Source organism: Electrona antarctica, assembly GCF_951216825.1.
Source record: "Electrona antarctica genome assembly, contig: scaffold_196, whole genome shotgun sequence".
Classification (NCBI taxonomy): Eukaryota; Metazoa; Chordata; class Actinopteri; order Myctophiformes; family Myctophidae; genus Electrona; species Electrona antarctica.
Window position 1 is genome coordinate 198200 of NW_027637154.1, and position 21432 is coordinate 219631.

General features: G+C 45.1%; 1 protein-coding gene across 1 annotated transcript in view; it reads left to right on the forward strand.

The window, feature by feature from the left end:
- Positions 1-21432, forward strand: part of LOC306919109 (segment polarity protein dishevelled homolog DVL-3-like) — a gene marked incomplete at its 3' end in the record, with an annotated part of 45247 nt that overhangs the window by 15507 nt on the left and 8308 nt on the right. The window contains exons 4-9 of the mRNA XM_079531944.1: positions 4100-4233; positions 4576-4691; positions 5305-5437; positions 6797-6887; positions 8949-9018; positions 19611-19750. Coding sequence (XP_079388070.1) covers positions 4100-4233; positions 4576-4691; positions 5305-5437; positions 6797-6887; positions 8949-9018; positions 19611-19750 — 684 coding nt within the window. The remainder of the gene's footprint in view (positions 1-4099; positions 4234-4575; positions 4692-5304; positions 5438-6796; positions 6888-8948; positions 9019-19610; positions 19751-21432) is intronic.

The window sequence follows — 21432 nt, forward strand, 5'->3', positions numbered from 1 at the left end:
GTGATGTACCACCATGTGTTGTTCTATTGTTCTGTATGTGATGTATCACCATGTGTTGTTCTATTGTTCTGTATGTGATGTATCACCATGTGTTGTTCTATGGTTCTGTATGTGATGTATCACCATGTGTTGTTCTATTGTTCTGTATGTGATGTACCACCATGTGTTGTTCTATTGTTCTGTATGTGATGTATCACCATGTGTTGTTCTATGGTTCTGTATGTGATGTATCACCATGTGTTGTTCTATTGTTCTGTATGTGATGTATCACCATGTGTTGTTCTATTGTTCTGTATGTGATGTATCACCATGTGTTCTATTGTTCTGTATGTGATGTATCACCATGTGTTGTTCTATTGTTCTGTATGTGATGTATCACCATGTGTTGTTCTATGGTTCTGTATGTGATGTATCACCATGTGTTGTTCTATGGTTCTGTATGTGATGTATCACCATGTGTTGTTCTATTGTTCTGTATGTGATGTATCACCATGTGTTCTATTGTTCTGTATGTGATGTATCACCATGTGTTGTTCTATTGTTCTGTATGTGATGTATCACCATGTGTTGTTCTATGGTTCTGTATGTGATGTATCACCATGTTGTTCTATTGTTCTGTATGTGATGTATCACCATGTGTTGTTCTATTGTTCTGTATGTGATGTATCACCATGTGTTCTATTGTTCTGTATGTGATGTATCACCATGTGTTGTTCTATTGTTCTGTATGTGATGTATCACCATGTGTTGTTCTATTGTTCTGTAGGTGATGTATCACCATGTGTTGTTCTATTGTTCTGTATGTGATGTATCACCATGTGTTCTATTGTTCTGTAGGTGATGTATCACCATGTGTTGTTCTATTGTTCTGTATGTGATGTATCACCATGTTGTTCTATTGTTCTGTATGTGATGTATCACCATGTGTTGTTCTATTGTTCTGTATGTGATGTATCACCATGTGTTCTATTGTTCTGTATGTGATGTATCACCATGTGTTGTTCTATTGTTCTGTATGTGATGTATCACCATGTGTTGTTCTATTGTTCTGTATGTGATGTATCACCATGTGTTGTTCTATTGTTCTGTATGTGATGTATCACCATGTGTTGTTCTATTGTTCTGTATGTGATGTATCACCATTTGGTGTTCTATTGTTCTGTATGTGATGTATCACCATGTGTTGTTCTATTGTTCTGTATGTGATGTATCACCATGTTGTTCTATTGTTCTGTATGTGATGTATCACCATGTTGTTCTATTGTTCTGTATGTGATGTATCACCATGTGTTGTTCTATTGTTCTGTATGTGATGTATCACCATGTTGTTCTATTGTTCTGTATGTGATGTATCACCATGTTGTTCTATTGTGTGTATCACCATGTTGTTCTATTGTTCTGTATGTGATGTATCACCATGTGTTGTTCTATTGTTCTGTATGTGATGTATCACCGTGTGTTGTTCTATTGTGATGTATGTGATGTATCACCATGTTGTTCTATTGTTCTGTATGTGATGTATCACCATGTTGTTCTATTGTTCTGTATGTGATGTATCACCATGTGTTGTTCTATTGTTCTGTATGTGATGTATCACCATGTGTTGTTCTATTGTTCTGTATGTGATGTATCACCATGTGTTGTTCTATTGTTCTGTATGTGATGTATCACCATGTGTTGTTCTATTGTTCTGTATGTGATGTATCACCATGTGTTGTTCTATTGTTCTGTATGTGATGTATCACCATGTGTTGTTCTATTGTTCTGTATGTGATGCATCACCATGTTGTTCTATTGTTCTGTATGTGATGTATCACCATGTGTTGTTCTATGGTTCTGTATGTGATGTATCACCATGTGTTGTTCTATTGTTCTGTATGTGATGTATCACCATGTTGTTCTGCTTACTGTAAATCACTCTGGATTACGAGCGTCTGATAAATGACTACATGCTGGATGTCAGGGTTATAGCGTCACTCGCTCATCCCTTCGTTTCCCCATTTCTCTGGACAATAACATGGGCTCATCTTAAAATTGTTTCATATAAGCATTGTGGTCCAAAAATAAACAAGCTGTCTCTGCGTTATTGTCAGGGAGGTGTCTCTGTATTGTTATATTGTCAGGGAGGTGTCTCTGTATCGTTATATTGTCAGGGAGGTGTCTCTGTATTGTTATATTGTCAGGGAGGTGTCTCTGTATCGTTATATTGTCGGGGAGGTGTCTCTGTGTCGTTATATTGTCAGGGAGGTGTCTCTGTATCGTTATATTGTCAGGGAGGTGTCTCTGTGTCGTTATATTGTCAGGGAGGCGTCTCTGTATTGTTATATTGTCAGGGAGGTGTCTCTGTATCGTTATATTGTCAGGGAGGCGTCTCTGTGTCGTTATATTGTCGGGGAGGTGTCTCTGTGTCGTTATATTGTCGGGGAGGTGTCTCTGTATCGTTATATTGTCGGGGAGGTGTCTCTGTATCGTTATATTGTCAGGGAGGTGTCTCTGTATCGTTATATTGTCAGGGAGGTGTCTCTGTATCGTTATATTGTCAGGGAGGCGTCTCTGTATCGTTATATTGTCAGGGAGGTGTCTCTGTATCGTTATATTGTCAGGGAGGTGTCTCTGGTTCGTTATATTGTCAGGGAGGTGTCTCTGTATCGTTATATTGTCAGGGAGGTGTCTCTGTGTCGTTATATTGTCAGGGAGGTGTCTCTGAGTCGTTATATTGTCAGGGAGGTGTCTCTGTATCGTTATATTGTCAGGGAGGTGTCTCTGTGTCGTTATATTGTCAGGGAGGTGTCTCTGTATCGTTATATTGTCAGGGAGGTGTCTCTGTGTCGTTATATTGTCAGGGAGGTGTCTCTGTGTCGTTATATTGTCAGGGAGGTGTCTCTGTATCGTTATATTGTCAGGGAGGTGTCTCTGTATCATTACTTTGCCAGGGAGGTGTCTCTGTATCGTTATATTGTCAGGGAGGTGTCTCTGTATTGTTATATTGTCAGGGAGGTGTCTCTGTATCGTTATATTGCCAGGGAGGTGTCTCTGTATTGTTATATTGTCAGGGAGGTGTCTCTGTATCGTTATATTGTCAGGGAGGTGTCTCTGTATCGTTATATTGTCAGGGAGGTGTCTCTGTATTGTTATATTGTCAGGGAGGTGTCTCTGTATCGTTATATTGTCAGGGAGGTGTCTCTGTATCTTTATATTGTCAGGGAGGTGTCTCTGTATCGTTATATTGTCAGGGAGGTGTCTCTGTATCGTTATATTGTCAGGGAGGTGTCTCTGTATTGTTATATTGTCAGGGAGGTGTCTCTGTATCGTTATATTGTCAGGGAGGTGTCTCTGTATTGTTATATTGTCAGGGAGGCGTCTGTATCGTTATATTGTCAGGGAGGTGTCTCTGTATCGTTATATTGTCAGGGAGGTGTCTCTGTATCGTTATATTGTCAGGGAGGTGTCTCTGTATCGTTATATTGTCAGGGAGGTGTCTCTGTGTCGTTATATTGTCAGGGAGGTGTCTCTGTATCGTTATATTGTCAGGGAGGTGTCTCTGTATCGTTATATTGTCAGGGAGGTGTCTCTGTATCGTTATATTGTCAGGGAGGTGTCTCTGTGTCGTTATATTGTCAGGGAGGTGTCTCTGTATCGTTATATTGTCAGGGAGGTGTCTCTGTATCGTTATATTGTCAGGGAGGTGTCTCTGTGTCGTTATATTGTCAGGGAGGTGTCTGTATCGTTTGCAACAGTCAGTCACTCATATATGATACAGTCTGCTTCTAGCGAAAATGTAACTAATTCAGTAGCAGTAACATTAGCGTTTTTCATATCCATATGAGTGAAACGGCCTGGATTACATGTTTAATTTTCAAACACAATTCTTATATGAGGCGATCTAAAATCCTCCTATGGGGATTACAATGCAAATAAAAAGTACACGAACCTGTGGATATGTGAATATTGACGTCAGACTTTGGTGCTCTATAGGGTTTATATCATTAACCCCTGATATGCTGTACTGTGTCATTAACCCCTGCTATGCTGTACTGCGTCATTAACCCCTGCTATGCTGTACTGCGTCCTTAACCCCTGCTGTGCTGTGCGTCCACAGCTGGTGTCAGGAGACTCGGTCCACTCAGACAGTGGCTCGGTGGTGGACAGCATCGACCCCGCCCCCCCGCTGACCCTGATGACCCCGCTGGAGAGGACGGGCGGCATCGGAGACTCAAGACCCCCATCATACCAGTCAGTACTGTGTGTGTGTGTGTGTGTGTGTGTGTGTGTGTGTGTGTGTGTGTGTGATTTTTTTTCTTATTCAAGTGTCTGCTACTATCTACAAGTAAGGTTAAGATGTGTTCATAAAGGTGTCTAGTGGTAAGCATTTTTTTTGCAGATTTGCTACAACTTAAGCTAACTTTACCTAACTATAAGGCTTGCTTACAGTAAGGCTTACAATTACTGTATGTGTGCGTGCGTGCGTGCGTGCGTGCGTGCGTGCGTGCGTGCGTGCGTGCGTGCGTGCGTGCGTGCGTGCGTGCGTGCGTGCGTGCGTGTGTGTGTGTGTGTGTGTGTGTGTGCGCGCGTCAGTGCGAAGGCTGCGAGTGGCAGAGACACTCTGGACAACGACACAGAGAGCGGCTCCATGATGTCACAGAGGAGAGAGAGAGACAGAGAGAGACCTCGACGGAAACACAATGACCACGGTACGCTGATGCTACAAATAATGCTAAGCTAAATGCTAACCCTGTGATTAATCGAAGGTGTGTGAACAGTACATTAGGAGAACTTATGTACACTGCTGCTAACGTGCTAACAGAGTTGTCTGTGTTCCAGGGGGAAGGCAGAACGTGCTAACGTGCTAACGTGCTAATAGAGTTGTCTGTGTTCCAGGGGGAAGGCAGAACGTGCTAACGTGCTAACAGAGTTGTCTTTTCCAGGGGGAAGGCAGAACATGCTAACAGAGCTGTCTGTGTTCCAGGGGGAAGGTAGAATGTCCCAACATGCTAACGTTGTGTTCCAGGGGGAAGGCAGAACATGCTAACCTGCTAACGTGCTAACAGAGCTGTCTGTGTTCCAGGGGGAAGGTAGAATGTGCTAACAGAGCTGTCTGTGTTCCAGGGGGAAGGTAGAATGTGCTAACATGCTAACATGCTAACGTTGTGTTCCAGGGGGAAGGCAGAATGTGCTAACCTGCTAACGTGCTAACAGAACTGTCTGTGTTCCAGGGGGAAGGTAGAATGTGCTAACAGAGCTGTCTGTGTTCCAGGGGGAAGGTAGAATGTGCTAACATGCTAACATGCTAACGTTGTGTTCCAGGGGGAAGGCAGAACGGCCATTCGCGGCCGTCGGGCCGCGGAGCTGCAGAGTACGACAGCTGTTCGTCTTTCATGAGCAGCGAACTGGAGTCCACTTCCTGTTTCGACTCGGAGGATGACGACGCCACCAGCAGGTAAAACGCACGCACGCACGGCACGTTAGCACGTTAGCACTGATGCTAACATACTGCAGGTTAGCACGTTAGCACTGACCCTAACACACTGCAGGTTAGCACGTTAGCCCAGATCCTTTTGACCTGACGACGATTCTACAAATGCCTTCTAAATCCTGACAGTTTTCTGAAAAACCTCATGTTTCTGTCAGTGGTTCTCACAGGGTTAAAACCTCATGTTTCTGTCAGTGGTTCTCATAGGGTTAAAACCTCATGTTTCTGTCAGTGGTTCTCACAGGGTTAAAACCTCATGTTTCTGTCAGTGGTTCTCATAGGGTTAAAACCTCATGTTTCTGTCAGTGGTTCTCATAGGGTTAAAACCTCATGTTTCTGTCGGTGGTTCTCATAGGGTTAAAACCTCATGTTTCTGTCAGTGGTTCTCACAGGGTTAAAACCTCATGTTTCTGTCAGTGGTTCTCATAGGGTTAAAACCTCATGTTTCTGTCAGTGGTTCTCATAGGGTTAAAACCTCATGTTTCTGTCAGTGGTTCTCATAGGGTTAAAACCTCATGTTTCTGTCGGTGGTGATTTTGATGTCAAGGACCCACAAAACTTTATGTAATTGGCCGCCGACCCCCATCTGAGAATGTGTTGTTCCAGGGACCCCCATCTGAGAATGTGTTGTTCCAGGGACCCCCATCTGAGAATGTGTTGTTCCAGGGACCCCCATCTGAGAATGTGTTGTTCCAGGGACCCCCATCTGAGAATGTGTTGTTCCAGGGACCCCCATCTGAGAATGTGTTGTTCCAGGGACCCCCATCTGAGAATGTGTTGTTCCAGGGACCCCCATCTGAGAATGTGTTGTTCCAGGGACCCCCATCTGAGAATGTGTTGTTCCAGGGACCCCCATCTGAAAATGTGTTGTTCCAGGGACCCCCATCTGAGAATGTGTTGTTCCAGGGACCCCCATCTGAGAATGTGTTGTTCCAGGGACCCCCATCTGAGAATGTGTTGTTCCAGGGACCCCCATCTGAGAATGTGTTGTTCCAGGGACCCCCATCTGAGAATGTGTTGTTCCAGGGACCCCCATCTGAGAATGTGTTGTTCCAGGGACCCCCATCTGAAAATGTGTTGTTCCAGGGACCCCCATCTGAGAATGTGTTGTTCCAGGGACCCCCATCTGAGAATGTGTTGTTCCAGGGACCCCCCCCCCCCCCCCCCCTCCCAGCCAGAAGCAAAGATTTGAGTTAAAAACGTTTGCTCTGAAAGAATATGGGCCTTTAGGTTGATCAGCCTATCAGAGCAGAGCTTGTTAATGTTCATAATTAGTAGTAATGAATGTAATAATAATAATATGTAATGTATTATTAACCCTTTGAGGTTGAGCAGCTCCACCGAGCAGAGCTCGTCTCGTCTGATGAGACGCCATCGACGGAGGAGAAGGAAGACCAAGACCTCCAACATGGACAGAGTGAGCACGCACGCACGCACACACGCACGCACGCACGCACGCACGCACGCACGCACGCACGCACGCACGCACGCACGCACGCACGCACGCACGCAACCACGCACGCAACCACGCACGCACGCACGCAACCACGCACGCACGCACGCACGCACGCACGCACGCACGCACGCACGCACGCACGCACGCACGCACGCACGCAACCACGCACGCAACCACGCAACCACGCACGCACGCACGCAACCACGCACGCACGCACGCACGCACGCACGCACGCACGCACGCACGCACGCACGCACGCAACCACGCACGCACACAACCACGCACGCACGCAACCACGCACGCATGCGCGTTCAGTCTACATGCTAGCTGACTGTGCGGTTGTTCAGTCTACATGCTAGCTGACTGTGCGGTTGTTCAGTCTACATGCTAGCTGACTGTGCGGTTGTTCAGTCTACATGCTAGCTGACTGTGCGGTTGTTCAGTCTACATGCTAGCTGACTGTGCGGTTGTTCAGTCTACCTGCTAGCTGACTGTGCGGTTGTTCAGTCTACATGCTAGCTGACTGTGCGGTTGTTCAGTCTACATGCTAGCTGACTGTGCGGTTGTTCAGTCTACATGCTAGCTGACTGTGCGGTTGTTCAGTCTACATGCTAGCTGACTGTGCGGTTGTTCAGTCTACATGCTAGCTGACTGTGCGGTTGTTCAGTCTACCTGCTAGCTGACTGTGCGGTTGTTCAGTCTACATGCTAGCTGACTGTGCGGTTGTTCAGTCTACCTGCTAGCTGACTGTGCGGTTGTTCAGTCTACATGCTAGCTGACTGTGCGGTTGTTCAGTCTACATGCTAGCTGACTGTGCGGTTGTTCAGTCTACATGCTAGCTGACTGTGCGGTTGTTCAGTCTACATGCTAGCTGACTGTGCGGTTGTTCAGTCTACATGCTAGCTGACTGTGCGGTTGTTCAGTCTACATGCTAGCTGACTGTGCGGTTGTTCAGTCTACCTGCTAGCTGACTGTGCGGTTGTTCAGTCTACATGCTAGCTGACTGTGCGGTTGTTCAGTCTACATGCTAGCTGACTGTGCGGTTGTTCAGTCTACATGCTAGCTGACTGTGCGGTTGTTCAGTCTACATGCTAGCTGACTGTGCGGTTGTTCAGTCTACATGCTAGCTGACTGTGCGGTTGTTCAGTCTACCTGCTAGCTGACTGTGCGGTTGTTCAGTCTACATGCTAGCTGACTGTGCGGTTGTTCAGTCTACCTGCTAGCTGACTGTGCGGTTGTTCAGTCTACATGCTAGCTGACTGTGCGGTTGTTCAGTCTACATGCTAGCTGACTGTGCGGTTGTTCAGTCTACATGCTAGCTGACTGTGCGGTTGTTCAGTCTACATGCTAGCTGACTGTGCGGTTGTTCAGTCTACATGCTAGCTGACTGTGCGGTTGTTCAGTCTACATGCTAGCTGACTGTGCGGTTGTTCAGTCTACATGCTAGCTGACTGTGCGGTTGTTCAGTCTACATGCTAGCTGACTGTGCGGTTGTTCAGTCTACCTGCTAGCTGACTGTGCGGTTGTTCAGTCTACATGCTAGCTGACTGTGCGGTTGTTCAGTCTACATGCTAGCTGACTGTGCGGTTGTTCAGTCTACATGCTAGCTGACTGTGCGGTTGTTCAGTCTACATGCTAGCTGACTGTGCGGTTGTTCAGTCTACATGCTAGCTGACTGTGCGGTTGTTCAGTCTACATGCTAGCTGACTGTGCGGTTGTTCAGTCTACATGCTAGCTGACTGTGCGGTTGTTCAGTCTGTATAATAAATATGAACACATTTAATAACCAGTCTGTCGACAGTTTGAACATAGTTGAATTTATGACCTTAACTAGTGTGTGTGTGTGTGTGTGTGTGTGTGTGTGTGTGTGTGTGTGTGTGTGTGTGTGTGTGTGTGTGTGTGTGTGTGTGTGTGTGTGTGTGTGTGTGTGTGTGTGTGTGTGTGTGTGTGTGTGCGTGCGTGCGTGCGTGCGTGCGTGCGTGCGTGCGTGCGTGCGTGTGTGTGTGCGCGCGCGCGCTCCAGTCGTCCTCGTTCAGCAGCATCACAGACTCCACCATGTCTCTGAACATCATCACTGTTACTCTGAACATGGGTATGTATCTACTCTATACTATCTATATCTATATGTAATCTACTCCATACTATCTATATCTATAATACCTATCTATGGTATCTATATCTATACTGTTACTCTGAACATGGGTATGTAATCTATAACTTAATGTAATCTATAACTTAATGTAATCTATAAATTAATGTAATCTATAAATGTATGTAATCTATAACTTAATGTAATCTATAAATTAATGTAATCTATAAATTAATGTAATCTATTTGTAATCTATAATGTGATATTTGACCCACCGTGAATGGGAGACAGTCATTGGATTATTATTCATTTTCGTTTTTTCTTGTCATGTGAAAGCAGGGAATCGTAGCTTCAAATTGACATATTGGTTGTTCAGTTTGACCCACCGGTTTTGGAGATATGGCTTATAGAGTAATGTCTTGCAGAGAAACAGCGAGTTGAGAAAACTTGAAAGGTTCACTTCTGTGGACTCTAACATTACACCTAGCTACATGTTTAAGCATTTATTTCATATTTACATGTCTTCTGTGGTCTCTAACATTACACCTAGCTACATGTTTAAGCATTTATTTCATATTTACATGTCTTCTGTGGTCTCTAACATTACACCTAGCTACATGTTTAAGCATTTATTTCATATTTACATGTCTTCTGTGGACTCTAACATTACACCTATAGCTACATGTTTAAGCATTTATTTCATATTTACATGTCTTCTGTGGTCTCTAACATTACACCTAGCTACATCTTTAAGTGTATCACTGCCACCTGGTGGACGAAAGTGCCAGCGCTTGACTGCTGACCCGGATCTACTTGGTTTTTAGTGTGACGCACGTCCGCTTTGCCGGTCCATTTTAGATGCTAAATATTTAGCGTCAATGCTAGCGACCTAAAATGAGGCCATCCTTGCTCTAGAAAACGCCAATGTTCCGATCGGGATCACCGGACAATCAAAAAAGACCTCCGAACACTGGGCGTTTTGTCAAAACCACAGAGAGCTCCGTAGATTTAAAGTTATTCAGCTTTTCAGTCAGCCTGTATACAATAAGTGAACGGCAGCGCACATGAAACCGGCCTAGGATCACTAAAGAAGGAAAGGCCTAGGATCGCTGAAGAAAGAAAGGCCTAGAAACGCTGAAGAAGGAAAGGCCTAGGATCGCTATAGAAGGAAAGGCCTAGGATCGCTGAAGAAGGAAAGGCCTAGGATCACTATAGAAAGAAAGTCCTAGGATCGCTGAAGAAGGAAAGGCCTAGGATCACTGAAGAAGGAAAGGCCTAGGATCGCTGAAGAAGGAAAGGCCTAGGATCACTAAAGAAGGAAAGGCCTAGGATCGCTGAAGAAAGAAAGGCCTAGAAACGCTGAAGAAGGAAAGGCCTAGGATCGCTATAGAAGGAAAGGCCTAGGATCGCTGAAGAAGGAAAGGCCTAGGATCACTATAGAAAGAAAGTCCTAGGATCGCTGAAGAAGGAAAGGCCTAGGATCACTGAAGAAGGAAAGGCCTAGGATCGCTGAAGAAGGAAAGGCCTAGGATCGCTGAAGAAGGAAAGGCCTCTAGGATCACTGAAGAAGGAAAGGCCTAGGATCACTGAAGAAGGAAAGGCCTAGGATCGTTGAAGAAGGAAAGGCCTAGGATCACTGAAGAAGGAAAGGCCTAGGATCACTGAAGAAGGAAAGGCCTCTAGGATCACTGAAGAAGGAAAGGCCTAGGATCACTGAAGAAGGAAAGGCCTAGGATCACTGAAGAAGGAAAGGCCTAGGATCACTGAAGAAGGAAAGGCCTCTAGGATCACTGAAGAAGGAAAGGCCTAGGATCACTGAAGAAGGAAAGGCCTAGGATCACTAAAGAAGGAAAGGCCTAGGATCACTGAAGAAGGAGAAAGGCCTCTAGGATCACTATAGAAGGAAAGGCCTAGGATCACTGAAGAAGGAAAGGTCTAGGATCACTGAAGAAGGAGAAAGGCCTAGGATCGCTATAGAAGGAAAGGCCTAGGATCACTGAAGAAGGAAAGGCCTAGGATCACTGAAGAAGGAAAGGTCTAGGATCACTGAAGAAGGAGAAAGGCCTAGGATCACTATAGAAGGAAAGGCCTAGGATCACTGAAGAAGGAAAGGCCTAGGATCACTGAATAAGGAAAGGTCTAGGATCGCTGAAGAAGGAAAGGTCTAGGATCGCTGAAGAAGGAAAGGCCTAGGATCACTATAGAAGGAGAAAGGCCTAGGATCACTATAGAAGGAAAGGCCTAGGATCACTGAAGAAGGAAAGGCCTAGGATCACTGAAGAAGGAAAGGTCTAGGATCGCTGAAGAAGGAAAGGTCTAGGATCGCTGAAGAAGGAAAGGCCTAGGATCACTGAAGAAGGAAAGGCCTAGGATCACTATAGAAGGAAAGGCCTAGGATCACTGAAGAAGGAAAGGCCTAGGATCACTGAAGAAGGAAAGGCCTAGGATCACTATAGAAGGAAAGGCCTAGGATCACTGAAGAAGGAAAGGCCTAGGATCACTATAGAAGGAAAGGCCTAGGATCACTGAAGAAGGAAAGGCCTAGGATCACTATAGAAGGAGAAAGGCCTCTAGGATCACTATAGAAGGAAAGGCCTAGGATCACTAAAGAAGGAGAAAGGCCTCTAGGATCACTATAGAAGGAAAGGCCTAGGATCACTATAGAAGGAAAGGCCTAGGATCACTGAAGAAGGAAAGGCCTAGGATCAATGAAGAAAGAGAAAGGCCTCTAGGATCACTATAGAGCGTCGCAGTCCCGCCTCCTACCCTGGACCAGGAAATGAAACCCAATGCATTATATTCTCATAGACATTTCTTAAAGTATTTATTTAAAGACGGTTACGCCGCGGACAAAGCCAACTCGAGTCGTGACAACTCATGACAACACAAACAATATTTTGGACCAAACAAATAATTACAAATAAGAAAGACAACAAAAAAAGTGTTGTAACCTGCCGTTTTTTTCTTCTTTCTAATTATTTGTTTGGTCCAAAATATTGTTTGTGTTGTCATGAGTTGTCACGACTCGAGTTGGCTTTGTCCGCGGTGTAACCGTCTTTAAATAAATACTTTAAGAAATGTCTATGAGAATATAATGCATTGGGTTTCATTTCCTGGTCCAGGGTAGGAGGTGGGACTGCGACACTCTATAGAAGGAAAGGCTTAGGATCACTGAAGAAGGAAAGGCCTCTAGGATCACTGAAGAAGGAAAGGCCTAGGATCACTGAAGAAGGAAAGGTCTAGGATCGCTGAAGAAGGAAAGGTCTAGGATCACTGAAGAAGGAAAGGTCTAGGATCACTGAAGAAGGAAAGGTCTAGGATCACTGAAGAAGGAGAAAGGCCTCTAGGATCACTGAAGAAGGAAAGGCCTAGGATCACTATAGAAGGAAAGGCCTAGGATCACTGAAGAAGGAAAGGCCTAGGATCACTATAGAAGGAAAGGCCTAGGATCACTAAAGAAGGAGAAAGGCCTCTAGGATCACTATAGAAGGAAAGGCCTAGGATCACTGAAGAAGGAAAGGTCTAGGATCGCTATAGAAGGAAAGGTCTAGGATCACTGAAGAAGGAAAGGCCTAGGATCACTGAAGAAGGAAAGGTCTAGGATCGCTATAGAAGGAAAGGCCTAGGATCACTGAAGAAGGAAAGGCCTAGGATCACTATAGAAGGAAAGGCCTAGGATCACTGAAGAAGGAAAGGTCTAGGATCACTGAAGAAGGAAAGGTCTAGGATTGCTATAGAATGAAAGGTCTAGGATCACTGAAGAAGGAAAGGCCTAGGATCACTGAAGAAGGAAAGGTCTAGGATTGCTATAGAATGAAAGGTCTAGGATCACCGAAGAAGGAAAGATCTAGGATCACTGAAGAAGAAGAAAGGCCTAGGATCACTATAGAAGGAAAGGCCTAGGATCACTGAAGAAGGAAAGGCCTAGGATCACTGAAGAAGGAAAGGCCTAGGATCACTATAGAAGGAAAGGCCTAGGATCACTGAAGAAGGAAAGGCCTAGGATCACTATAGAAGGAAAGGCCTAGGATCACTGAAGAAGGAAAGGCCTAGGATCACTATAGAAGGAAAGGCCTAGGATCACTGAAGAAGGAAAGGCCTAGGATCACTATAGAAGGAAAGGCCTAGGATCACTGAAGAAGGAAAGGCCTAGGATCACTGAAGAAGGAAAGGTCTAGGATCGCTAAAGAAGGAAAGGTCTAGGATCACTAAAGAAGGAAAGGTCTAGGATCACTAAAGAAGGAAAGGTCTAGGATCACTGAAGAAGGAAAGGCCTAGGATCACTGAAGAAGGAAAGGCCTAGGATCACTGAAGAAGGAAAGGCCTAGGATCACTGAAGAAGGAAAGGCATAGGATCACTGAAGAAGGATAAAGGCCTCTAGGATCACTATAGAAGGAAAGGCCTAGGATCACTGAAGAAGGAAAGGGCTAGGATCACTATAGAAGGAAAGGTCTAGGATCACTATAGAAGGAAAGGCCTAGGATCACTGAAGAAGGAGAAAGGCCTCTAGGATCACTATAGAAGGAAAGGCCTAGGATCACTGAAGAAGGAAAGGTCTAGGATCGCTATAGAAGGAAAGGCCTAGGATCACTGAAGAAGGAAAGGCCTAGGATCACTATAGAAGGAAAGGCCTAGGATCACTGAAGAAGGAAAGGTCTAGGATCACTGAAGAAGGAAAGGTCTAGGATTGCTATAGAATGAAAGGTCTAGGATCACTGAAGAAGGAAAGGCCTAGGATCACTATAGAATGAAAGGCCTAGGATCACTATAGAAGGAAAGGCCTAGGATCACTGAAGAAGGAAAGGTCTAGGATCACTGAAGAAGAAGAAAGGCCTAGGATCACTGAAGAAGGAAAGGCCTAGGATCACTATAGAAGCAAAGGCCTAGGATCACTGAAGAAGGAAAGGCCTAGGATCACTGAAGAAGAAGAAAGGCCTAGGATCACTATTACAATTTACAATTACAATTTACAATTTACAATTTAGGCATTTAGCAGACGCTCTTAATCCAGAGCGACTTACATTAGGCAGGAACAAAAGTATGGGAATACATCACATATATATAAAATGCATTTATCAAGAAACATGCAAGCTAAGAACGTAACTAGAACATATCTATATAATGACACTATACATATTAACTATACATATATACTATACTATGCTATACATATGTAGGCTACTATGATGTGCTATGACTATATACAATGCAATTATTGTGCTGTCTACATGACATGCTATAAGTCTGTTTCAAATGCTATCTAAGTCTAAAAAGTGCTATCTAAGGGGGTAGGATAAGTGCTATGGGCCATGATGGAGTCTGAAAAGGTGGGTCTTCAGACTACGGCGGAAGATTGGGAGTGATGCCGCAGTTCTGACTGCAACGGGGAGTGCATTCCACAGTTTTGGGGCCAGAAGGGAGAAGAGTTTGGGACGTGTGGAGCGTTGGCCCGGCGTTTTTAGTGAGGGTACTTCCAGCTTTCCTGCGTTGGCTGATCTGAGTGCGCGGGAGGGTTTGTAGGGTTCAATCATGCTTGCAAGATATGGGGGAGCCATACCTTTGGTTGCTTTGAATGCCAGCATCAGAGTTTTGTATTCTGTGCGGGCAGCGACTGGGAGCCAGTGCAGGGAGCGGAGCAGGGGGGAGACATGTGAGAATTTTGGCTGGTTGAAGACCAGACGAGCTGCGGCATTTTGGATCATTTGCAGAGGCTTAAGTGCACATGCCGGTAGGCCAGTAAGGAGCGAATTACAATAGTCAAGTTTTGACAAGATTGTTGTCTGGATTAGGAGCTGGGCTGATTCCTGGGTGAGGAACGGTCTAATTCGTCGTATGTTATAGAGTGTGAACCTACAGGATCGAGTGACAGCTGTGATGTGAGTTTTAAACGAGAGCTGACTGTCCAGGACAACACCAAGGTTCCTGGCTGTTGGGACAGACGTTACCAGGGCGTTGTCTACGGAAATAGTTAGCTCCCGCATAGGGCAGGACTTAGCTGGGAAGAAGAGAAGCTCAGTCTTGTCTGGGTTCAGCTTGAGGTGGTTGGAGGACATCCACTGTGAGATGTCAGCCAGGCAAGCAGTGATGCACTCTTCCACCTGGGTGGCAGAGGGGGGGAAGGATAGAAACAGTTGTGTGTCATCGGCATAGCAGTGATAGGATATATTGTGAGCAGAGATGATAGTGCCAAGGGATTTGGTGTATAGTGAGAAAAGGAGGGGACCAAGTACAGATCCCTGTGGGACCCCAGTTTGGAGGGTTCGGGGGGATGATAGCAGACCTTTCCAGGAAACCTGGTAGGTCCGGTCGGTGAGATAGGAAGAGAACCACTTTAGTGCTGTCCCGCCGATGCCTAGATCCGCTAGGGTGTCTAGGAGCAGCTGGTGGTTCACTGTGTCAAATGCCGCCGATAGGTCTAGGAGAATCAGGACAGCAGAGTGGGAAGCAGCCTGGGCAGCATGTAGTGCTTCTGTGACTGCCAGCAGGGCAGTCTCTGTGGAGTGTGTCTTCTTGACTATAGAAGGAAAGGCCTAGGATCACTGAAGAAGGAAAGGCCTAGGATCACTGAAGAAGAAGAAAGGCCTAGGATCACTATAGAAGGAAAGGCCTAGGATCACTGAAGAAGGAAAGGTCTAGGATCGCTAAAGAAGGAAAGGCCTCTAGGATCACTGAAGAAGGAAAGGCCTAGGATCACTATAGAAGGAAAGGCCTAGGATCACTGAAGAAGGAAAGGCCTAGGATCACTATAGAAGGAAAGGCCTAGGATCACTAAAGAAGGAGAAAGGCCTCTAGGATCACTGAAGAAGGAAAGGCCTAGGATCACTGAAGAAGGAGAAAGGCCTCTAGGATCACTGAAGAAGGAAAGGTCTAGGATCGCTATAGAAGGAAAGGTCTAGGATCACTGAAGAAGGAAAGGCCTAGGATCACTGAAGAAGGAAAGGTCTAGGATCGCTATAGAAGGAAAGGCCTAGGATCACTGAAGAAGGAAAGGCCTAGGATCACTATAGAAGGAAAGGCCTAGGATCACTGAAGAAGGAAAGGTCTAGGATCACTGAAGAAGGAAAGGTCTAGGATTGCTATAGAATGAAAGGTCTAGGATCACTGAAGAAGGAAAGGCCTAGGATCACTGAAGAAGGAAAGGTCTAGGATTGCTATAGAATGAAAGGTCTAGGATCACTGAAGAAGGAAAGATCTAGGATCACTGAAGAAGAAGAAAGGCCTAGGATCACTATAGAAGGAAAGGCCTAGGATCACTGAAGAAGGAAAGGCCTAGGATCACTATAGAAGGAAAGGCCTAGGATCACTGAAGAAGGAAAGGCCTAGGATCACTATAGAAGGAAAGGCCTAGGATCACTGAAGAAGGAAAGGCCTAGGATCACTATAGAAGGAAAGGCCTAGGATCACTGAAGAAGGAAAGGCCTAGGATCACTGAAGAAGGAAAGGTCTAGGATCGCTAAAGAAGGAAAGGTCTAGGATCACTAAAGAAGGAAAGGTCTAGGATCACTAAAGAAGGAAAGGTCTAGGATCACTGAAGAAGGAAAGGCCTAGGATCACTGAAGAAGAAAAGGCCTAGGATCACTGAAGAAGGAAAGGCCTAGGATCACTGAAGAAGGAAAGGCCTAGGATCACTGAAGAAGGAAAGGCATAGGATCACTGAAGAAGGATAAAGGCCTCTAGGATCACTATAGAAGGAAAGGCCTAGGATCACTGAAGAAGGAAAGGGCTAGGATCACTATAGAAGGAAAGGTCTAGGATCACTATAGAAGGAAAGGCCTAGGATCACTGAAGAAGGAGAAAGGCCTCTAGGATCACTATAGAAGGAAAGGCCTAGGATCACTGAAGAAGGAAAGGTCTAGGATCGCTATAGAAGGAAAGGCCTAGGATCACTGAAGAAGGAAAGGCCTAGGATCACTATAGAAGGAAAGGCCTAGGATCACTGAAGAAGGAAAGGTCTAGGATCACTGAAGAAGGAAAGGTCTAGGATTGCTATAGAATGAAAGGTCTAGGATCACTGAAGAAGGAAAGGCCTAGGATCACTATAGAATGAAAGGCCTAGGATCACTATAGAAGGAAAGGCCTAGGATCACTGAAGAAGGAAAGGTCTAGGATCACTGAAGAAGAAGAAAGGCCTAGGATCACTATAGAAGCAAAGGCCTAGGATCACTGAAGAAGGAAAGGCCTAGGATCACTGAAGAAGAAGAAAGGCCTAGGATCACTATAGAAGGAAAGGCCTAGGATCACTGAAGAAGGAAAGGCCTAGGATCACTGAAGAAGAAGAAAGGCCTAGGATCACTATTACAATTTACAATTACAATTTACAATTTACAATTTAGGCATTTAGCAGACGCTCTTAATCCAGAGCGACTTACATTAGGCAGGAACAAAAGTATGGGAATACATCACATATATATAAAATGTATTTATCAAGAAACATGCAAGCTAAGAACGTAACTAGAACATATCTATATAATGACACTATACATATTAACTATACATATATACTATACTATGCTATACATATGTAGGCTACTATGATGTGCTATGACTATATACAATGCAATTATTGTGCTGTCTACATGACATGCTATAAGTCTGTTTCAAATGCTATCTAAGTCTAAAAAGTGCTATCTAAGGGGGTAGGATAAGTGCTATGGGCCATGATGGAGTCTGAAAAGGTGGGTCTTCAGACTACGGCGGAAGATTGGGAGTGATGCCGCAGTTCTGACTGCAACGGGGAGTGCATTCCACAGTTTTGGGGCCAGAAGGGAGAAGAGTTTGGGACGTGTGGAGCGGTGGCCCGGCGTTTTTAGTGAGGGTACTTCCAGCTTTCCTGCGTTGGCTGATCTGAGTGCGCGGGAGGGTTTGTAGGGTTCAATCATGCTTGCAAGATATGGGGGAGCCATACCTTTGGTTGCTTTGAATGCCAGCATCAGAGTTTTGTATTCTGTGCGGGCAGCGACTGGGAGCCAGTGCAGGGAGCGGAGCAGGGGGGAGACATGTGAGAATTTTGGCTGGTTGAAGACCAGACGAGCTGCGGCATTTTGGATCATTTGCAGAGGCTTAAGTGCACATGCCGGTAGGCCAGTAAGGAGCGAATTACAATAGTCAAGTTTTGACAAGATTGTTGTCTGGATTAGGAGCTGGGCTGATTCCTGGGTGAGGAACGGTCTAATTCGTCGTATGTTATAGAGTGTGAACCTACAGGATCGAGTGACAGCTGTGATGTGAGTTTTAAACGAGAGCTGACTGTCCAGGACAACACCAAGGTTCCTGGCTGTTGGGACAGACGTTACCAGGGCGTTGTCTACGGAAATAGTTAGCTCCCGCATAGGGCAGGACTTAGCTGGGAAGAAGAGAAGCTCAGTCTTATCTGGGTTCAGCTTGAGGTGGTTGGAAGACATCCACTGTGAGATGTCAGCCAGGCATGCAGTGATGCACTCTTCCACCTGGGTGGCAGAGGGGGGGAAGGATAGAAACAGTTGTGTGTCATCGGCATAGCAGTGATAGGATATATTGTGAGCAGAGATGATAGTGCCAAGGGATTTGGTGTATAGTGAGAAAAGGAGGGGACCAAGTACAGATCCCTGTGGGACCCCAGTTTGGAGGGTTCGGGGGGATGATAGCAGACCTTTCCAGGAAACCTGGTAGGTCCGGTCGGTGAGATAGGAAGAGAACCACTTTAGTGCTGTCCCGCCGATGCCTAGATCCGCTAGGGTGTCTAGGAGCAGCTGGTGGTTCACTGTGTCAAATGCCGCCGATAGGTCTAGGAGAATCAGGACAGCAGAGTGGGAAGCAGCCTGGGCAGCATGTAGTGCTTCTGTGACTGCCAGCAGGGCAGTCTCTGTGGAGTGTGTCTTCTTGACTATAGAAGGAAAGGCCTAGGATCACTGAAGAAGGAAAGGCCTAGGATCACTGAAGAAGAAGAAAGGCCTAGGATCACTATAGAAGGAAAGGCCTAGGATCACTGAAGAAGGAAAGGTCTAGGATCGCTAAAGAAGGAAAGGCCTCTAGGATCACTGAAGAAGGAAAGGCCTAGGATCACTGAAGAAGGAAAGGCCTAGGATCACTGAAGAAGGAAAGGCCTAGGATCACTATAGAAGGAAAGGCCTAGGATCACTGAAGAAGGAAAGGCCTAGCATCACTGAAGAAGGAAAGGTCTCTAGGATCACTATAGAAGGAAAGGCCTAGGATCACTGAAGAAGGAAAGGCCTAGGATCACTATAGAAGGAAAGGCCTAGGATCACTGAAGAAGGAAAGGCCTAGGATCACTGAAGAAGGAAAGGCCTACAGCTATCCCGTTTGATATCAATAATAAAGCTCTTATGATGGAGCGTTCCGCCAGGAGCAGTTTTTGTGTTAAACATTTATTTCATATTTACGTGTCAATTTCTCTGACATTTATTTCAGACATGCTCTAGTCTGGAATGTGTCTGCCTGTGATATTAATTTTTGGATAAAATAAACTCAGTTTTTCTCCTCTAGAACCATCATTTATACCTATAAATATGATGTAATATATAAGGGATATATAATGTATGTATACTGTATAAATAGATACTGTATAATATACTACTGTATAAATCCATGGTTACAGAGAAGTACAACTTCCTGGGGATCAGTATCGTAGGACAGAGCAACGAGAGAGGAGACGGAGGAATCTACATCGGCTCCATCATGAAGGGTGGAGCGGTGGCTGCTGACGGACGCATAGAACCTGGAGACATGTTGTTACAGGTAGGAGACATGTTGTTACAGGTAGGAGACATGTTGTTACAGGTAGGAGACATGTTACAGGTAGGAGACATGTTGTTACAGGTAGGAGACATATTGTTACAGGTAGGAGACATGTTGTTACAGGTAGGAGACATGTTGTTACAGGTAGGAGACATGTTACAGGTAGGAGACATGTTACAGGTAGGAGACATGTTGTTACAGGTAGGAGACATGTTGTTACAGGTAGGAGACATGTTGTTACAGGTAGGAGACATGTTGTTACAGGTAAGAGACATGTTGTTACAGGTAAGAGACATGTTACAGGTAGGAGACATGTTGTTACAGGTAGGAGACATGTTACAGGTTGGAGACATGTTACAGGTAGGATACATGTTGTTACAGGTAGGAAACATGTTACAGGTAGGAGACATGTTGTTACAGGTAGGATACATGTTACAGGTTGGAGACATGTTACAGGTAGGATACATGTTGTTACAGGTAGGAAACATGTTACAGGTAGGAAACATGTTATAGGTAGGAGACATGTTGTTACAGGTAGGATACATGTTGTTACAGGTAGGAGACATGTTACAGGTAGGAGACATATTGTTACAGGTAGGAGACATGTTGTTACAGGTAGGAGACATGTTGTTACAGGTAGGAGACATGTTACAGGTAGGAGACATGTTACAGGTAGGAGACATGTTGTTACAGGTAGGAGACATGTTGTTACAGGTAGGAGACATGTTGTTACAGGTAGGATACATGTTGTTACAGGTAGGAGACATGTTACAGGTAGGAGACATGTTGTTACAGGTAGGAGACATGTTGTTACAGGTAGGAGACATGTTACAGGTTGGAGACATGTTACAGGTAGGAGACATGTTGTTACAGGTAGGAAACATGTTACAGGTAGGAAACATGTTACAGGTAGGAGACATGTTGTTACAGGTAGGATACATGTTGTTACAGGTAGGAGACATATTGTTACAGGTAGGAGACATGTTGTTACAGGTAGGAGACATGTTGTTACAGGTAGGAGACATGTTACAGGTAGGAGACATGTTGTTACAGGTAGGAGACATGTTGTTACAGGTAGGAGACATGTTACAGGTTGGAGACATGTTACAGGTAGGAGACATGTTGTTACAGGTAGGAAACATGTTACAGGTAGGATACATATTGTTACAGGTAGGAGACATGTTGTTACAGGTAGGATACATGTTGTTACAGGTAGGATACATGTTGTTACAGGTAGGAGACATGTTACAGGTAGGAGACATGTTGTTACAGGTAGGAGACATGTTGTTACAGGTAGGAGACATGTTGTTACAGGTAGGATACATGTTGTTACAGGTAGGAGACATGTTGTTACAGGTAGGAGACATGTTGTTACAGGTAGGAGACATGTTGTTACAGGTAGGAGACATGTTGTTACAGGTAGGAGACATGTTGTTACAGGTAGGAGACATGTTGTTACAGGTAAGAGACATGTTACAGGTAGGAGACATGTTACAGGTAGGAGACATGTTGTTACAGGTAGGAAACATGTTGTTACAGGTAGGATACATGTTGTTACAGGTAGGAGACATGTTACAGGTAGGAGACATATTGTTACAGGTAGGAGACATGTTGTTACAGGTAGGATACATGTTGTTACAGGTAGGAGACATGTTGTTACAGGTAGGAGACATGTTGTTACA